The sequence below is a fragment of the Equus przewalskii genome, unplaced genomic scaffold (genome assembly GCF_037783145.1).
Source record: "Equus przewalskii isolate Varuska unplaced genomic scaffold, EquPr2 ChrUn-12, whole genome shotgun sequence".
In the NCBI taxonomy this organism is placed as follows: domain Eukaryota; kingdom Metazoa; phylum Chordata; class Mammalia; order Perissodactyla; family Equidae; genus Equus; species Equus przewalskii.
The window spans coordinates 1,194,235-1,208,970 of NW_027228749.1; the positions used below are offsets into that span (position 1 = coordinate 1,194,235).

Sequence of the window (14,736 nt, forward strand, 5' to 3'; positions counted from 1 at the left end):
TTCAATTTTGTAAGAAACAATATATTTTATTTTTTCTGACACCACAGCTCTGGTGAGTGGTTTTGTACCAAATTTAATGGAGGTTACACAGAACGTTTTACGCATGGGAGGGGGAGGGGAAGGAACCACAAAATAAAAAACAAAAACAAAATCCTGGATAGCTTTTAGCATCTGTTCCACTCCCACGTTAATAAAATTCACTTGGGAATTCCTCATAAAAGGAGAACAGAAAACGAGGTGGGCAGAGAAGGGCATGACGGGGAAGTAGAGACAAGGGAGAAGAAGACCATCGAGCATCCCAAGGACGGGCCTCTCCCTCCCGGAGCCGGGACGACGCTCGGCACAGAAGGCGAGGCTTCGCTAGGTTCATTTCCCCTAAATAACACCATGTATTGCAGCTGCCAAAGGGAAAAAGAGGAGGGAAGCAGGGGTCACCAGCGGGGGCACAAGGGAAGGAAACACGCTTAACCAAGGAAATGGGGAAGGAGAGGGGAGGGAAAACAAGAGAAAACCGTGAAGGCGGGTCTGCAGGTTGGGAGAGACGGACAGTGCTGAAGAGCCCTGGAACTGAAAACAAATGTCCTAAGCGTCATTATTTTTAAAAAGAAAAATTTCCCCCCTCCCCCCACCCCTCGCTGAACTTAGTTCCTTTTTTTGTGCTTTTCATTAATACTCTGCTCTGAGGTCGTAGTTTGGTTTTTCTATACACTGGAATTGAAAGAAAATAGTCCAAAGGTCTGAAGATGGATTCTCCACCTCAAGTAAACAGCCCAGCATTCCTGTTCTCCTCTTGTCCCAAAGACTAAAGTCTCTGCTAAAATCCCTTTTACAATATAGTACAGTACACAAAAAATGAAGCCCAAAGCAAAAACAAAACCAGAAAAGAATCCTGGGAGAAGCCAGTCCAAAGGACGTAAACATACAGAGAACGGTGCAACACATGACCGATGGCAATTCTCAAAGCACGGCTACAGATTCCCAAAAGTCGGTGCCATCATGGGATACCCAAGTCCACAAAAATAATTTTTAAAAAATAAATCTTAAAAAAAACACACCTGTTGATTAAATGAATAATTTGTTTTCAGGTAAATCCATACATTCTCGAGTTCCCCCCTCCCCCAAAGCAGCCCTCGGGTCTCTGTTCTCCTATTGCATGACCAACAGTACTCCTGGAACGCCCTCAAAGCAGCTCTCAGGACCTGGAATCTCATCTTGACAAGGGTCGGCACATCCAGTCTTAGCAGCTTAAAACATCATGTTTCCTGGGTTGCCAGGTCCTTGGCTAAATCCACCCATGCCCACGTCAGCGGCCATGCCCCGGGGCCTCATCTGTGGGGGGATCATGATGTTCTGTTGGGGTCCCATCATGCCCTGCATGGACATCATCATGCCTGGAGAGCCCACAGGCCCAGGGTGTGTGTAGAGCCCAGCAGGCCCCCGATCCTTGCCAGGAATCATGCCCACAGCAGCAGCTGGATTGCTCATCAGGGTGGGCTGGCCAGGCATTGTAGATTGTGCTGGTGACATCATCCGATGGTGAGGTCCCATCATGCCTTGCTGGAGAAAGGCTGGTGGTCTCATTGGGTTGTGGCCTGGCATGGATGGAGCTGTACCAAGAGGGATGTCCGGAGTTCCCACTGGTCCTGGACCTCCCATGCCAGGTAACGCTAGTCCCATTCTGGGGGCTTGTTCACCCATCATCCCCTGCATGTGCGAAAACCCAGGTCCAGGACCCTGGGGCTGTTTACGGCCTGGGACTTCCCCTCGAGGGAAATATTGCAGTGTCTGGCTAGGCTTCTCAGATGGAATAATGCGAGACAGATCGAACTCAGGTATTCCGGTGGCTCCAGGTCGGATGACCTCCTGCAGATCTGGGTCTGTAAACACTGAAGGCATGCTGTTCCCCAAGACAGCGAAGGAGTCAGGAGCCCCTGGGCCTCCAGGCTTGCAAAGTGCTGCATCTGCTGAACTTTGGGGCAGGTTGCTGGGACGGCCAAGGGGGCCTTCTCCTGGGAAACCCATACCTCCTGGGAAGTTGCCCTGCCCCCCACTGGGGCCATTGTGAGGGAACGGGACCTGCTGTGGAGGAGACTGTACTGGAGGGAAGCCCTGGGGGAAACCCATCCGTCCTTGAGGTACCATTGGAGGTTCCTGGGTCCCATGCCCCATGATAGGATTGTGTGATATCAAGCCAGGCCCCATTGGGACCCCATGAGGAGGTATGCTGGGTCCCATGGCATTCGGAGAGGGCATCTGATTGGAGTGAGAAAGTGGCTGGGTCATTCCCATTGGGCTGAGGGTTGGCATCGGAACCACGGGGTTAGGACCTGAAATTCGAGGATTCTGTGTATTAATGCCCATTCCTAGAAAAATAAAGATATCAAAGGAATCAACTTAACCAAAAGTAACTCAGAAAAACTATAATAAATCAAATAAACAAAAAAATTATTGTGCATCAAATGTGCATGGTACTATACTGGGGAAACACCACACACAATCCTGCCCTCAATAAGATAATACAGTTTGAGGCACACAAAGCAACAGCTCTACAAGACAATATATTATTGAGTCTTAAATTGTATGACATAAGAGTGTGAAGACAGCTAGGAAGAAAGTCTCCTGTGTGAAAAGTTACAAATTAATATGCAAATGAATACAGTCTTCTTCACTGAAGACACTTAACATAGAAGAAAACAATTTGTCTGAATGACTTAAGTACGGTCCTTTTTGGAGAAAGAGGATTAATCAGTCTCCCAAGTCCAAGAATCAGAAACAATAACACTAAGGAAACCAAACATGCCTTTTCCAATCAACATTTGGCATTACCACTTTATACTGCCTCATAGAGGGAGCACTTCCATCTCTAGGTTGTATAAAATGTTAAAGAAATGATAACTTTTAATGCAAAAAGAAAGCACACAGGTTCTACTCTAGTCTCTGGGACATTTAAAGGTTTGCTCTCTAAGGAACTACTACTGAGTATGGCGAGGATAGTGCTCGTGCTGTCCAGAGAGCATGTTCTAACTGGATTAGGACTGCTGATAAATAAAGAGTATTTCTAACAATCAGAATGGAATTGGAACCAGAAACCCATGCTGAAAAGTCATGGTCTCTTTGCTGATCACCTTCACCAGCCCAGATCATTTCCTGTTAGGGAGATTTGGGGGTTAGGAGGTGCAGAAGTGAAAAAGCGCAGAATGAGCAGGGATGAGAGGTTTTGTTTGGTTTTTTGCTGAGGAAGATTCGCCCTGAGCTAACATCTGTGCCAATCTTCCTCTATTTTGTATGTGGGTCACCACCACATGGCCACTGACGAGTGGTGTAGGTTGCTGCTCAGAAACCAAACCTGGGCTGCCTAAGCGGAGCACACCAGATTAAACCACTAGGCCATGGGGCCAGCCCCAGGGGAAGGGAGGATTTTATCATCTATCTAGTCCTAAAGAAAGTGCTTCTCTAGGAAGTAGGGGCTTTCCACTGTCTGAAATCCTGTGGCTGCTTCTGGTTTGAGGCTGCCCTTTCAGGAAAATACTTGAGAACTAAAGGCATTCCAATCACCATGTTAAAAACAAACTTTCAGTATTGCACCAAGAGGACCAAAAAGAAAGACCATCTAGGCACACAGAAGCATCATAACTTCTATAAGGAAACTAAACACTATAAGGAAACGTGCTTTCTTATAAAGAAATACTGAATCAGCAAATAAAAAATTATCATTATCTTCCTCTAGTCCAGACACTTTAATTCTACTGAAACTAAACTTAGATGGGACACTTTTTCAACTCTTGAACTTCTACCTATTGAGGTCTACGGCCATCGAAAAAACACTTCAAGAAGTCTCTCTCTTGTCTAGCACTAACTCCGTATCCTATCTTCCTGATTTCTTACCTGGCATATTATTCATTGATGGCAAGTTGGGAGAACGAGCTGGAGGGGAGTCGTCATCTGAGCTGGCCACAGTCTTGATGGCATCATGGTATAACGGGGTAGAACTGGGCATTGCAAACTTGGACATTCGAGACATCATAATAGACAGTGGGTTCTGGGAAAGGGTCGGCTCTGGAGGCATGGTGTAAGGTGTACTAGAGGGAAGACTTCCGGGGATATTCACAGAGGCAGACTGGCTGGCTGTAGGAGGTGGGGGGCCACCTAAGAGAAGAAAGCAAGATAAAACATAAACGGGCAGGGAATTAGATTCCTCTTGAAGGCTATTGGGCCTATGATCATGAACTTGCAAGGCCAGGAATGAGAGAGATGAACAAGAACGTGTTATTAGACCCAGGACACGAATCATCAATCTTCTAGTCAAGCTCCGTGTGTGTGCAGAGGGAGACCACAGCGTGATATGGAGGTGATGGCTCAGCAGATGGGAAGACAAACACACCAAGAATACGTTAGAAATATTATGTCAAGCTTGAGAAAAACATGGTTTATAGACAACTATTTCACTGAAAAGAATGTGAAATGAAGGCATGTCTTTCCCTTGCCAATCACAATTCAAAATTTGACTCAGGCACTAGCATGCTATGAAGCCAGACTAGCGATGAGACCCCAGGTAGTAACCATATCACCCTACACATGCTCTTGATTAATTTCCACAACCAAGATATTTGAACTAAAAAGTCTGAGGGGGCTGTTCCACTGTACTGCTTTAGTGAACTGCTGCCCAACAGAGACAGGCACTTTAGCTTGGAAGGATAAATCTCCTATTTGATTCTGATTCTAGTGTTTCTCAAGTGGAGACAGCACAGACCTAGTATTTATACTTCAGTGCTCATCTTCCACTGACCACCTCTGGGCCCATTCACAAAACCACCATCATCAGTGAGAGTTTCTCCTAGGACGAAAATACTAATAAATTGTAGCTTATCTGTGAGAACAGCAGTCTACCACAGAGAAGGTTTTGGTAATTGTTTTATGGTCAACACGTATTTACAAGAACCACTCGAGTCGCTCAGCAGCCTCCCCTCTTTGCCGGGGATTACACTCAGAATCTCTTGAAGTGAGGGCAGCCCCTTGAAGTGGGTGGTTTTAGAATTTAAAGAAGCCACATTTATCCACTGTTAAGACTTTTTATTTCATCAACATGTGTTCACTGCACAAATGTAAATTATTCTGTGAAATGACACATATTTCCCATTTTCCCTCTTCCTTTTAGCAGTCCTGTCTGACAAACATATTCTGCACTAAGAGCCCGTGTATCTGTCCCAGGATCAGACACTTGTGCATAACCCCATGGAAGTACTGATTATGCACCTTGCCACAAATACGTCCATCTCAGCAAAGGCCGCCTCCTCTGGTTGCATAATCAAGTTAGGACACCAATTTTCTTAAAGTAAATAAATCAGGCTTTTGCAATCTCCAGCTACAAGATGCAACTGTGAGGATGCAAGCATACTGACCTGACTCTACACTTCCCAGCATGGCTGGGGAGGCCATAGTGAGGGGTGCTTTATGATTTGGAGGGATCCCGGGACTCTGAAGGGGAGGTTTTGGAGAAGAGGTCCATCCAGGTGATGGGGCAGGAAGTGATGGAGACTTGAGGTGAACAGGCGAAGCAGCAGCAGACCCCAAGACAGGGGGGGACTTAATGGAAGCAGCAGCAGCTGGGCCCGCCAGCATGCCTGCCAGCTGCGATGGAGTCTGGGGGGACTTGAGGTTCCCCGAGGGTGAGCCCAGCATTGGTGACTGGACTTGGCGCATCGTGGGAGATTTCAGAGGGTTAATGCCTGGGGAATGCACCTGGCTGCCTGCCACAGATATATCCAAGGGCTTCCGCCCCAGGCCACGCTGACCCGGAGGAGCTGTGTTGAGGCTAGTGGGGTTACTGGAAGGGTTGAGAGGTAGTGGTGGCATATGACTGAGCCGGCTGTTAGTCCTTTGGTCGGGCCCAATTGATTCTCTGAGATTCCGCAAGCCACTGTTGCTGCCTGGACCCTGAGACATGGGAAGGAATGGCCTGGGGCCCATGCCATACTCTTGCTGAGGGTGCTCACCAAATGGCAGGGGCACCATCTTCTGCTGAGCTGGCAGCATGTCTGCGCCACCTGGGCGTAATTTCATCATCTCCTCAGGGCCCGCCCCAGCCTCTCTCATCTTCTGAGGTATCATCTGAGAGTTAGATCCCATGTTGACGTTTAGACTGACATCTCCTTTCATCCCACTAGGAACCATCCCAAACTCAAGTTCCCGACCAGGGCCCATCTGTGGGGGCATTCCTTTTGGAAAGTCACCCCTGGAAGGACTCAGAGGGCCTTCAACTGGTATTCGAGGGAAAATGGGATTACTCCCAGGCTCCATGTGTCGCTGGGAGCCTGGGATCATCCTATTCATCTCCATGCTGGGCCTGATGCCTTCCATACTCATCCCTGGGGGGAGACCCAGCTGTTTCTCTGCCAGCTGCTGTTGAAACATCTCTTCAGACAATCCTTGGGGGTTTGGGAAGCGTTCCCCTCGGCCAGGACCACTGAAGACACCCTGGCCAGGTGGGAAGTTTCGACCATCTGGGATTTTTGGCACATCATCTGGCCAACTGACTCCGGAAAGACCTGGTCTAGACGCCGGGTTGGGGACATTTGGCCCCTCCATTTCAGAGTTTATCATTCCTGCAAATCCAGGGAGGCGCATCTGGCTCCCTGGAATGTTGGGGTGGGGAGCCATGCCCCTCGGGGGTAGAGAATGTGGCATGTTGATCCCATCAGCAAACGGCTCTGCACCCCCAGGTCCCCAGCCTTCACTGGGAGTCATCTGGTACGGAGGGGGAGGCCCTCGGACCACTCCCCGAGGCCCATGCTGATGGACCATCATGTCCTGGAGGGAGCACTGCTGTACCACCACTTGTTCCTGCTTTCTCCTCTTCTCTTCATAGAACTCCTGCTGCAGTTTCAGCCAGGCTATCTGCTCAGGGGTCATATGATCCAGATGGTCGGGTCCTATGGGCCCAGACTGGGAGTTCATGGAAGGCGGAACCATTTCATCTGGAGAAAAGGGCATATCTCTATGTCCTTGAGGGCCAAATGGAGCTCCCACATCTGTCCGGGGCCCAGGTCCCTTACCTAGGCTTTGGGATTGAGCCATCATGGCCTGTATTGGCCCTTCTGGTTTTTTCTGAGGTCCGTCTAATACCCCAGTATTCTGCTGGGGTCCCCCACTTTGTCCTCCTGTGAATTCTTTTTCATCAGGAAAAAGCATACGTTGGATATCTCTGAGTGTTTGTAAGGAGCGTTCCCGGTGTTCCAGCTGCTCCTGAGACAGTCCATCGGGGTTCTCTCCCAGCGTGGGGGGCTCTCCACTGGACACTGGTGGAGGCGGGGGTGCTTTGGGATCTGCTGAAGAGCTATTGCTCCCCTGGGAGACAGGGGTCACTGCTCGGTTGTTGGGCGTTGAGTTTGGCCCAGTACCGTCTGGAGGCAGCGGAGTGGAGCTGGCAGGGCTGCCTACAGAAGGAATCAGTTTGTTTTCTACCCCAGGACTCTCCCTGTCCAGGGGCCGTGGGGGTGCGGCAGGCTTGGGTGCTGGTGCCGGAATGGGTGGAGTTGGCTGCAGTCTGCTATTCTGGGAAGAATTCTGGTCCTGGTTGGCTGGAGCTGGGGGCTGCTGTGGGAGAGGTTTCGGATCATTCCGGAGGGCAGATATCTGTGTGTTCTAAAGATAAATGAGATTTTAAAAAATCATTGGTAAATTGAATAGAAGGGCAATTAAAAGAGCAAGATATGTTACAAAGGACTTGTCCCAGTCACATAAATCTACACTGACAGTTGCTGTAGAAATTTCTCATGTACAACCCCACTTTGGACATGCAGACATTTTGGTTTTTTTCTTCCACTTTACTGTCAAATGGCATCCTCTTTCCCTTGCTGAAGATTAGGTTTCAATAACTTTATAAGCATGCCAGGGGAGAGCCACTCTGCCTAAGTGAATACATCTGAGTATTTATTTCGAGGAACAGGTTTGATATCGCATGTCTACTGTGTGTTTCTGATTCAGGGAGAGATTAGTTTCTTGGTATGTGGGAGGCTGTACCTAACACCCTTCTCTTTTCCCCGAAAGCACAACTGGGTATGTAGACTTCTCATTGTCAATCATATGGTCTGATGTTTTCAACTGAAAGAAAAAGTACCTGTCACTTCCAGCTCTGTGCTCTACCAGCCGGAGGCAGCAGGTAAGGCCGTTCCGTGTCAGTGTTGCCTCTGGCATGGTGACTACCACAGACTCCTCTCCTTGAGTTTCCAGGGGGCCTGACATCTCCGGTTTCTGTTTTCAGTTTGCGATCACTGATTCCATATTTGATAAGAATTTGTACATTAACTGGAGTAAGATAATCTGCAGGCAGGAAGCGTCTGTGGAGAAATCTGAGGCTATCTAGCTCATGGTGTCTCTTGATCTATTCTTTCCAATAGACAGCAGACTGCCCTTTTTACAGGCTGGGTGATGGCCTTATTATTATTAATTAAGTACTCACACTCTACTAAGTCCTGGGTAAAGGCACTCACCTACAAAGGGTGACATGGATGCTGTTAGTGTTTGGAAGAGGGATGTCTATGTTCTAGGTCTAAACCTTGGAACTGCTAAAGGGACTGAAGAAGGGAGGGTACTGAAGACAAAAGGGCTCAGCCTACAACCTCCATCTCAGGGATCTTTCACCAGCCTGCAGGGAGCTGCGTGATCCCTTTTTGGGTCCTACCCTGTTCATTTGCTCCTACTTGTTCACTTAATCCAGTCTGTATTTCCAGACCTATAGGGCTCTCACTTACCTCCCCACCTACTCTCCGGAAAGTTTACCTGTGTACAAATTTGTACACGAATCATTATATGTATCCCTGCATAGGAACAGTCTGTTGCATGAACACAAAGATGTATCTTTGAGGATTCACATTTGGTGAATACGGATATGTTTCACTTGCAGGCATCCAAGCACATATGTCTGCAGGCAGAGATGGGTGTGCGTAGGACTGGCTGAACCTGTATGACTCTGAATAGTCAAGCTGTCTTCTGTGTCCCTGACCTCTTAGCTGGAGTGTGGAGGTCACCTTAATTTTCCTTCCAGTGCCATTTGAAGTTTGGTTTTGTTGGTCAGATTCTGTCTGTTTGGCGGGGGTGCGCACTGATTTCATATAAGGTGAGCATGACAGAAGAAAACAGTTTGGTACTACCCTTTTAATTTTAGATTTGGAGCAATGGTGATTTGTCTAGTCCCAGTTCCCTCCTTAACTCATTTTCTGATTTCATTTTAGTACCAGAGAAGGCGCAGGTGAAAACTGAATTAAGATTTGTCATTAAGTCAATAAAATGTTGGTTTGAGTTGCAATGTACCCTGTGCATTCCAGGACAATAAAATTTTTAAATATACATATTCTTTACATACAAATTAAAATATATATACATTTTAAATATTATATAGATCCATCCCCTACCCTTGAGTAGCGGAGATGTAGGAGGAATGTGAAATTCCTTTTCCAAGTCTTGGGAAGCCCAAGCTCTGCTATGTCAACAGAGAAGGACTTTACTGGTACACAACATAGAATGTCATCTAGTTTATCTTGAATTGTCACTTCAGCCATTTATTGTTATTTAACTCTTCCCATGTTTAAGACTCATCCCAGTATTAGATTTTATGCTTCCTCAAAGCAGGGACTGTGTCTTGAACCTCTTAGTGTCCCCACAGCATTCAGTGCAATGCCTTGACAATGCCAGACCCAAGAAGTACCTTTGGTTCAATTTGAAACATTACATGTATTAAAACAACCATTGTGTGATTTTTCTAATGTAGTTTATAGAGTAAGTAGGAGATTAAGTTCCAAATAGGAAATAGACTAACATTTATTATAATCTTAGAAATACCAAGCTATTAAAAGCATTCAATGGTCCCCTCAATTTGAAATAAATAAGAATCATTTTGAAAGTCACTGACTCTCTAATTATGGTATTATCAGCATGTACTCCAGTACTGTAGTTTTGGTTGTTACTTTTTTCTCTGTTCTTCAACTCAAGATTGTTTGTTAGTTTCTTAAAACCTGCTTGGTACACAGGGTCTGAATTCAGATTCTCCCAGAGATGGTTACACGAAGAAAATCCTAAGATATCTATATAACTCCTTTTTTATTTTGCACCCTTTCCCTCCTAGTAATTCATCAACAAGCAGCATGCTAGTAGAAAAGACCAGTACAGTGTAATATGCCCAAAGCTACACAATGCAAGAATTAGGTTAAAGGCCCAGAATGTAGCTCACCCATCAAGACTATCTCCCTGTCAATGAAATTCACCTTCTCCCATCCTTACAGTCACCATAGAACCTTTAAACCATTATGCCATTTCCAAAATGACGTACCAGAGGGGCTGTACTTCTCTCTGTCTTGCTGCTGGAGATGTTCTGGATGTGGAAAGAGACAATAGTTTCAACCTGGCCCTTCAATACAGCTTCTGCAGCTCTGCAAAGACGGAAGAGATGCACACACTCAGACTTGTTGCTATCTCATTAACTGTAATTCCAAAGCATTTAACCCCAGACTGAACTTATAAGAGAGAGGAAGAAATGTAAAGAACCACCAGAAATACTGAACGAGAAGAAATTAAGAGAAACAGGTTTTCATCATTTGTGTCTATCATTTACCATCAAACTTCTGAAATGAAAAGATAGCCATTAGCAAATCTCAAAAGAGGCATTAAAAAAAAACCCCAAGATTTTCCCCCTCAAACCAATCCACCGTGGTTGGTGTTTTATAGAGAATCCTGGTTCAAAATCCCAGCCTGAGAAGAGTGAACACAAAACCTCACAACATCTAATGATAATCTAAGGATGTCATGATTCACTCCGTATCTTAACTGAAAATTCTGAAGTGAGGAAAAATGTCAGAGAACTGTATGCAGGGTATTCATATTTTATAAACAAATAAATAAGTAAAAATCCATAGATCCATCCATCCACCAAAAACATACATACCAAAATATTCACAGTAGGTACCTCTGTGAATTCCAGAGATTTTTTCTTTTTATTTATATTTTCTAATTATTCTAAAATAGACATGTAAAAAAGAACACTAAGTTGTCATTTAAAAAGTATTAAGTTGCAGAAAAGTGTGCATTGTGCAGTCAATCCCTTTTGTATGTAAAAAAGATATATATGTATATTTGTATAAGCACACAAAGTTTCCAGAAGGAAAGCCAAGGAAGTATCATCAGTGGTTGGCTCTGAGGAGTGAGGGTGGGGAGGTTTTATATTTTATTTTACCTCTTTCTGTACTGTTAACGTTAAGTGATAATAATACAAGCGGGCAATGGGAATAAGAACTTAGGTGCCCAAACACATGAGCCATGCCAACAGCAGGACACAGTCACTGACTTACTTATTTGCCATCTCAGTAGAAAAGACATACACCACTTTGGCGGGAGTCTTCTGAGCAGGTGTGGGATCTGGGGCAGTAGTCTGGCCATGAGAGGGGGTGGAAGACCTGGGCACTGTCGCATTTGACGGGGTCATCGAGTGTGGTGTGTGCTGGGAGTCCTGGGACTTTATGTGGTCAGCAGAATTACATTCTAAAAGAATGAAGAGACTCACGTCATAGAAAGAATAAGACTCTTTCTTCTGCCAGCATTTACAGCATCACAACACAAACCCACCTTGAGAATTTCAAGGAAGAAATACCTTGCTAAGAGGAAACCTCTTCTACTCATAAAAATTCAAATACGCTTCTCCCTAAATGACTTGTTAGAAAGCACTCTTCCCCCACCTCCTCACTGCTCTATTACGCGTCCCTCAGGTATGAGTGTACATGTCCCTCCTTTCTGCAAACCTTTGGAGAACCTCCTGGGCTAGACTGGATGTCCCTGCTGGTTGAACCCATAGCCCCCTACTTCTCTTACTTCAGCATTTATCAAACTTTATTGCAATTGTTCAGTGATCTGCTGTCTAGGAGTATTCAAATCCTCGAGGACAGCAACTGTATTTGTCCTGCTGACCACGGCACCCCCGGCACCCAGCACAGTGCTGGCACTCAAGACAGGCCTCCCACCAACACCTGAGGAAGGAAGGAGGGGGCACAACCACCCAGGTTTTCATTTCTAATTTGGGCTGGGGAATCACGCTTCCACTCCTAGAATACCAACTTTGCATTCTGGCCTACAGTTAAGATTTTTGGACAAGGAGGAGAAAAGCCTAAAACCACAGCCATTGGTCCCATGCTCTTCCTGGCTCACTCCATTCTGGTCTCTACCACATGCAGTTGCTCATTCCTGCCACACTGAAATCAGCTGTGACAAACCTGGACTAGTTCCAGGGCTTCCTCCTGTGTCTACCACTCTGGCAACCAAACAGCACAAAACTTGTCTTAGAGGATTAATCTGATGGAGAAGACGCCAGAAAAACTGCTCCAGTGTGCACCACTGGCATAGACAAACTGGAGCTACTGGCTTGATACTGAAGTACAAATAGCACAGAGGCCAGAAACATCCATGAGAACATGGTTAAGGCTTTGGAACATCCCACGACCCCTAAAACACTTGTATCCACAAAAGGAATAACTCCTCAACAAGGTGGTTCCAAACTATTCTTTGGTTAGTGGGGAAAGGAGAGGAAATAGTTCCATCTTAAACTGTGAGAACTCCTGCATCTGATACCTACTCTCCCCACTTGGCTGCTATTAGGCTCTCCAGCATCCACCAATGCAGAGGCCTTCCCTCAGGCGTACCTACTTCCCTCTGAGTCTCAAAGATCTTATAGACATACCTTTAATGTCAGAGTCATCGTTTGGAGTCCCAGGATCTCTCTGATCAAAGGAGTCGGCGGAAATACTTCGCTCCCTTTTCCCCTTGCCCTTGGCACCATTTCCAGCCCCATTCTTCAGCCCCATGCTCCCACCTGGGCCAGGGAGTGCTTTAGGGGTATGGCCCCCACTCTTGGAGTCACAGGGGGATGGCTGGGATTGGCTGGCTGAGCCCCCCTGTTTACCCTGATTGGAGAATTTGGAATCCAGCTGGGGGTTTCCAGATGGGGACATCACTGTAGGGGGACGGACCATCACCTCCTGCTTTGACTTAGGGCTACTAAAAGAGACAAATAACAAAGGGAGATCAGACACTGGATATAGCTGGTCAGCACAAACCAGGCAGAAGCAGTTTCTATCGTGGGTCAAGGAGACCTGGAAGACTATGGAACCATCCCACATTTCACCTCAGCCCCTTGCCTGTTCCCCCCCCACCCCTGCTCCCATCTCAGAGCTATTGACAGAGAGGAAGATCAAGCAGAGTGGCCTGCCAGGTCTCGGGAACCCTAGAGTCACATGGGGAACCATCTCTAGGGCTTCTGTCAATAAAGGACAACGGTTTCTATGTACATGGAGAAGTGACTCTCACACTAAGACTAGCTCAGAGTAAACAAACAGGCATCGTTAAGATCAAAATACTACCCATTCCCCTGGCTGATGACAAGGAACAGCTGTAACGAGAGCCTGGCTTCCCTGCTGGAAAACACAAGCAGGTCCAGGAGAGCATGAGGAAACTGCTGGTGAGTGGAGGTTAAGGAAACCCTCCAGGATATGAATCCCCCAACAAGCAGGGTCACACCAGAGCAGAGACACTAACCACTGCCCCCAGGGGAGGAGGAAAAAATTCTTTTAAAACGTCAACTTAAACAATGCAGAACGGAGGAAAAAGCTTTCCAGTGGGAGTCCAGGGGCTGGTGTTTTAGTTCTAGGACCTCAGGCCTCCTCACTGTTCCAGGCCTCGGTTTCCTCATTTGCCAAGTTTAGCACATTGTACTGGGTGGTCTTTCAGGGGTGGGAAAGAGGAGTGCTCAGGGAATGACAGACAAAAGAACAACAAAGGAAAACGCTAACACAAACTCTGGTGGCACTACAGCCTGTTTGCTATTCTATTACTATTTACTTGTCTATTTTCTCTTCTTTTCCCCATTTGGGTCTCATTTGCCTCTAATTCAAGATATTGTTCCACCAATGAGGGTTCATGGTCCACCTATGACACCCCCAGGGGCAGCTGGAGCAGGCCCTAGCACTTACCTCTGTGTGTTTCCTGACGGAGAGTTCCTCACTTTAGGGTTACTGGAATGCATTGATTGAAATCCTGAGCTTGCAGTCACAAACAGGGACAGCTCACCGAGTTCCTCTCAGGCTGCAGCAGAAACAGCTGCTCAGGGCAGTGGCAGCAGGTGCGTCCCTTAGCGCTGGCCACCTGTATGCCTTTTTCCTCTTTGTTTTTCTCTGCTGTGGAAGTGGGTCCTTTCCCCTTGTGGCTCCAGCATTCTCTGGGTGTGTGCCTCCTGCTGCCAAAGGAAAATCTCGCATCTCCAGGGCACACTACAGGAAAAGGCCACCCAAAAAAAGTTGGGAGCAAAAACACAGAGATATAAAACACCCTTACAACAGGATCACGGTTAAAGCACTAGCCAGCATGACAATGCAGCAGCTAGATCATTCCTCAGCTTCCATCAGGGTTAAAGGAAAGGGTGATGTTCACATTCTGGCCAAAAGGCACTGGTGCTAAAGCAGCTGAAGAGTGACTAAGACTTTCTGCCACGCACATAAGCCTCCCACCCAAGCATCATGTACCAGGCATCTGTAAGCAGACGAGAGGCACGTTTTTATCTGCAGCCATATATTCTCCCTCACATTTCTCTACTTCCGAACACAAAACCCTCAAAAACTTGAGTTTCTCTTTTTCCAAAACAATGCTTTGAAACCACCAGGTACTCCAAATCCATAGCAACTATCTGGTGTTTCACCTCTGATG

The 14,736-nt window shown here is 46.6% G+C and overlaps 2 protein-coding genes across 8 annotated transcripts; both read right to left on the reverse strand.

Annotated features, from left to right (window-relative positions):
- Positions 1-14,147, reverse strand: BCL9 (BCL9 transcription coactivator). Of its 7 annotated transcripts, none has more exons than XM_070607599.1 (7): positions 14,007-14,147; positions 12,941-13,035; positions 11,340-11,529; positions 10,325-10,424; positions 5,994-7,641; positions 3,886-4,146; positions 1-2,327 (listed from the first exon to the last, which is right to left on the reverse strand). In XM_070607599.1, exons 1-7 carry the CDS (start codon positions 14,057-14,059, stop codon positions 1,246-1,248), a joined length of 3,429 nt encoding a protein of 1,142 aa, XP_070463700.1. In that variant the 5' UTR covers positions 14,060-14,147; the 3' UTR covers positions 1-1,245. The 7 variants fall into 7 exon arrangements, with proteins under 7 accessions (XP_070463700.1, XP_070463699.1, XP_070463697.1 ...); XM_070607598.1 differs by having other exon boundaries at positions 1-2,363; XM_070607596.1 differs by having other exon boundaries at positions 5,400-7,641.
- LOC139081516 (uncharacterized) lies at positions 14,100-14,291 on the reverse strand. The gene has a single exon (XM_070607600.1). It carries the CDS (start codon positions 14,289-14,291, stop codon positions 14,100-14,102), a length of 192 nt encoding a protein of 63 aa, XP_070463701.1.
- Positions 14,292-14,736: the final 445 nt, after the last annotated feature.

Excerpts from the sequence above, each read along its gene's own strand:
- BCL9 (XM_008539323.2), bottom strand. The coding sequence starts at position 14,059 with ATGCATTCCAGTAACCCTAAAGTGAGGAACTCTCCGTCAGGAAACACA. Across the intron at positions 13,036-14,006 it reads CCGTCAGGAAACACACAGAG|TAGCCCTAAGTCAAAGCAGG; the intron begins GTAAGTGCTAGG and ends TGTCTCTTTTAG. Across the intron at positions 2,364-3,885 it reads ATCAATGAATAATATGCCAG|GAATGGGCATTAATACACAG; the intron begins GTAAGAAATCAG and ends TTATTTTTCTAG.
- LOC139081516 (XM_070607600.1), bottom strand. The coding sequence starts at position 14,291 with ATGCGAGATTTTCCTTTGGCAGCAGGAGGCACACACCCAGAGAATGCT.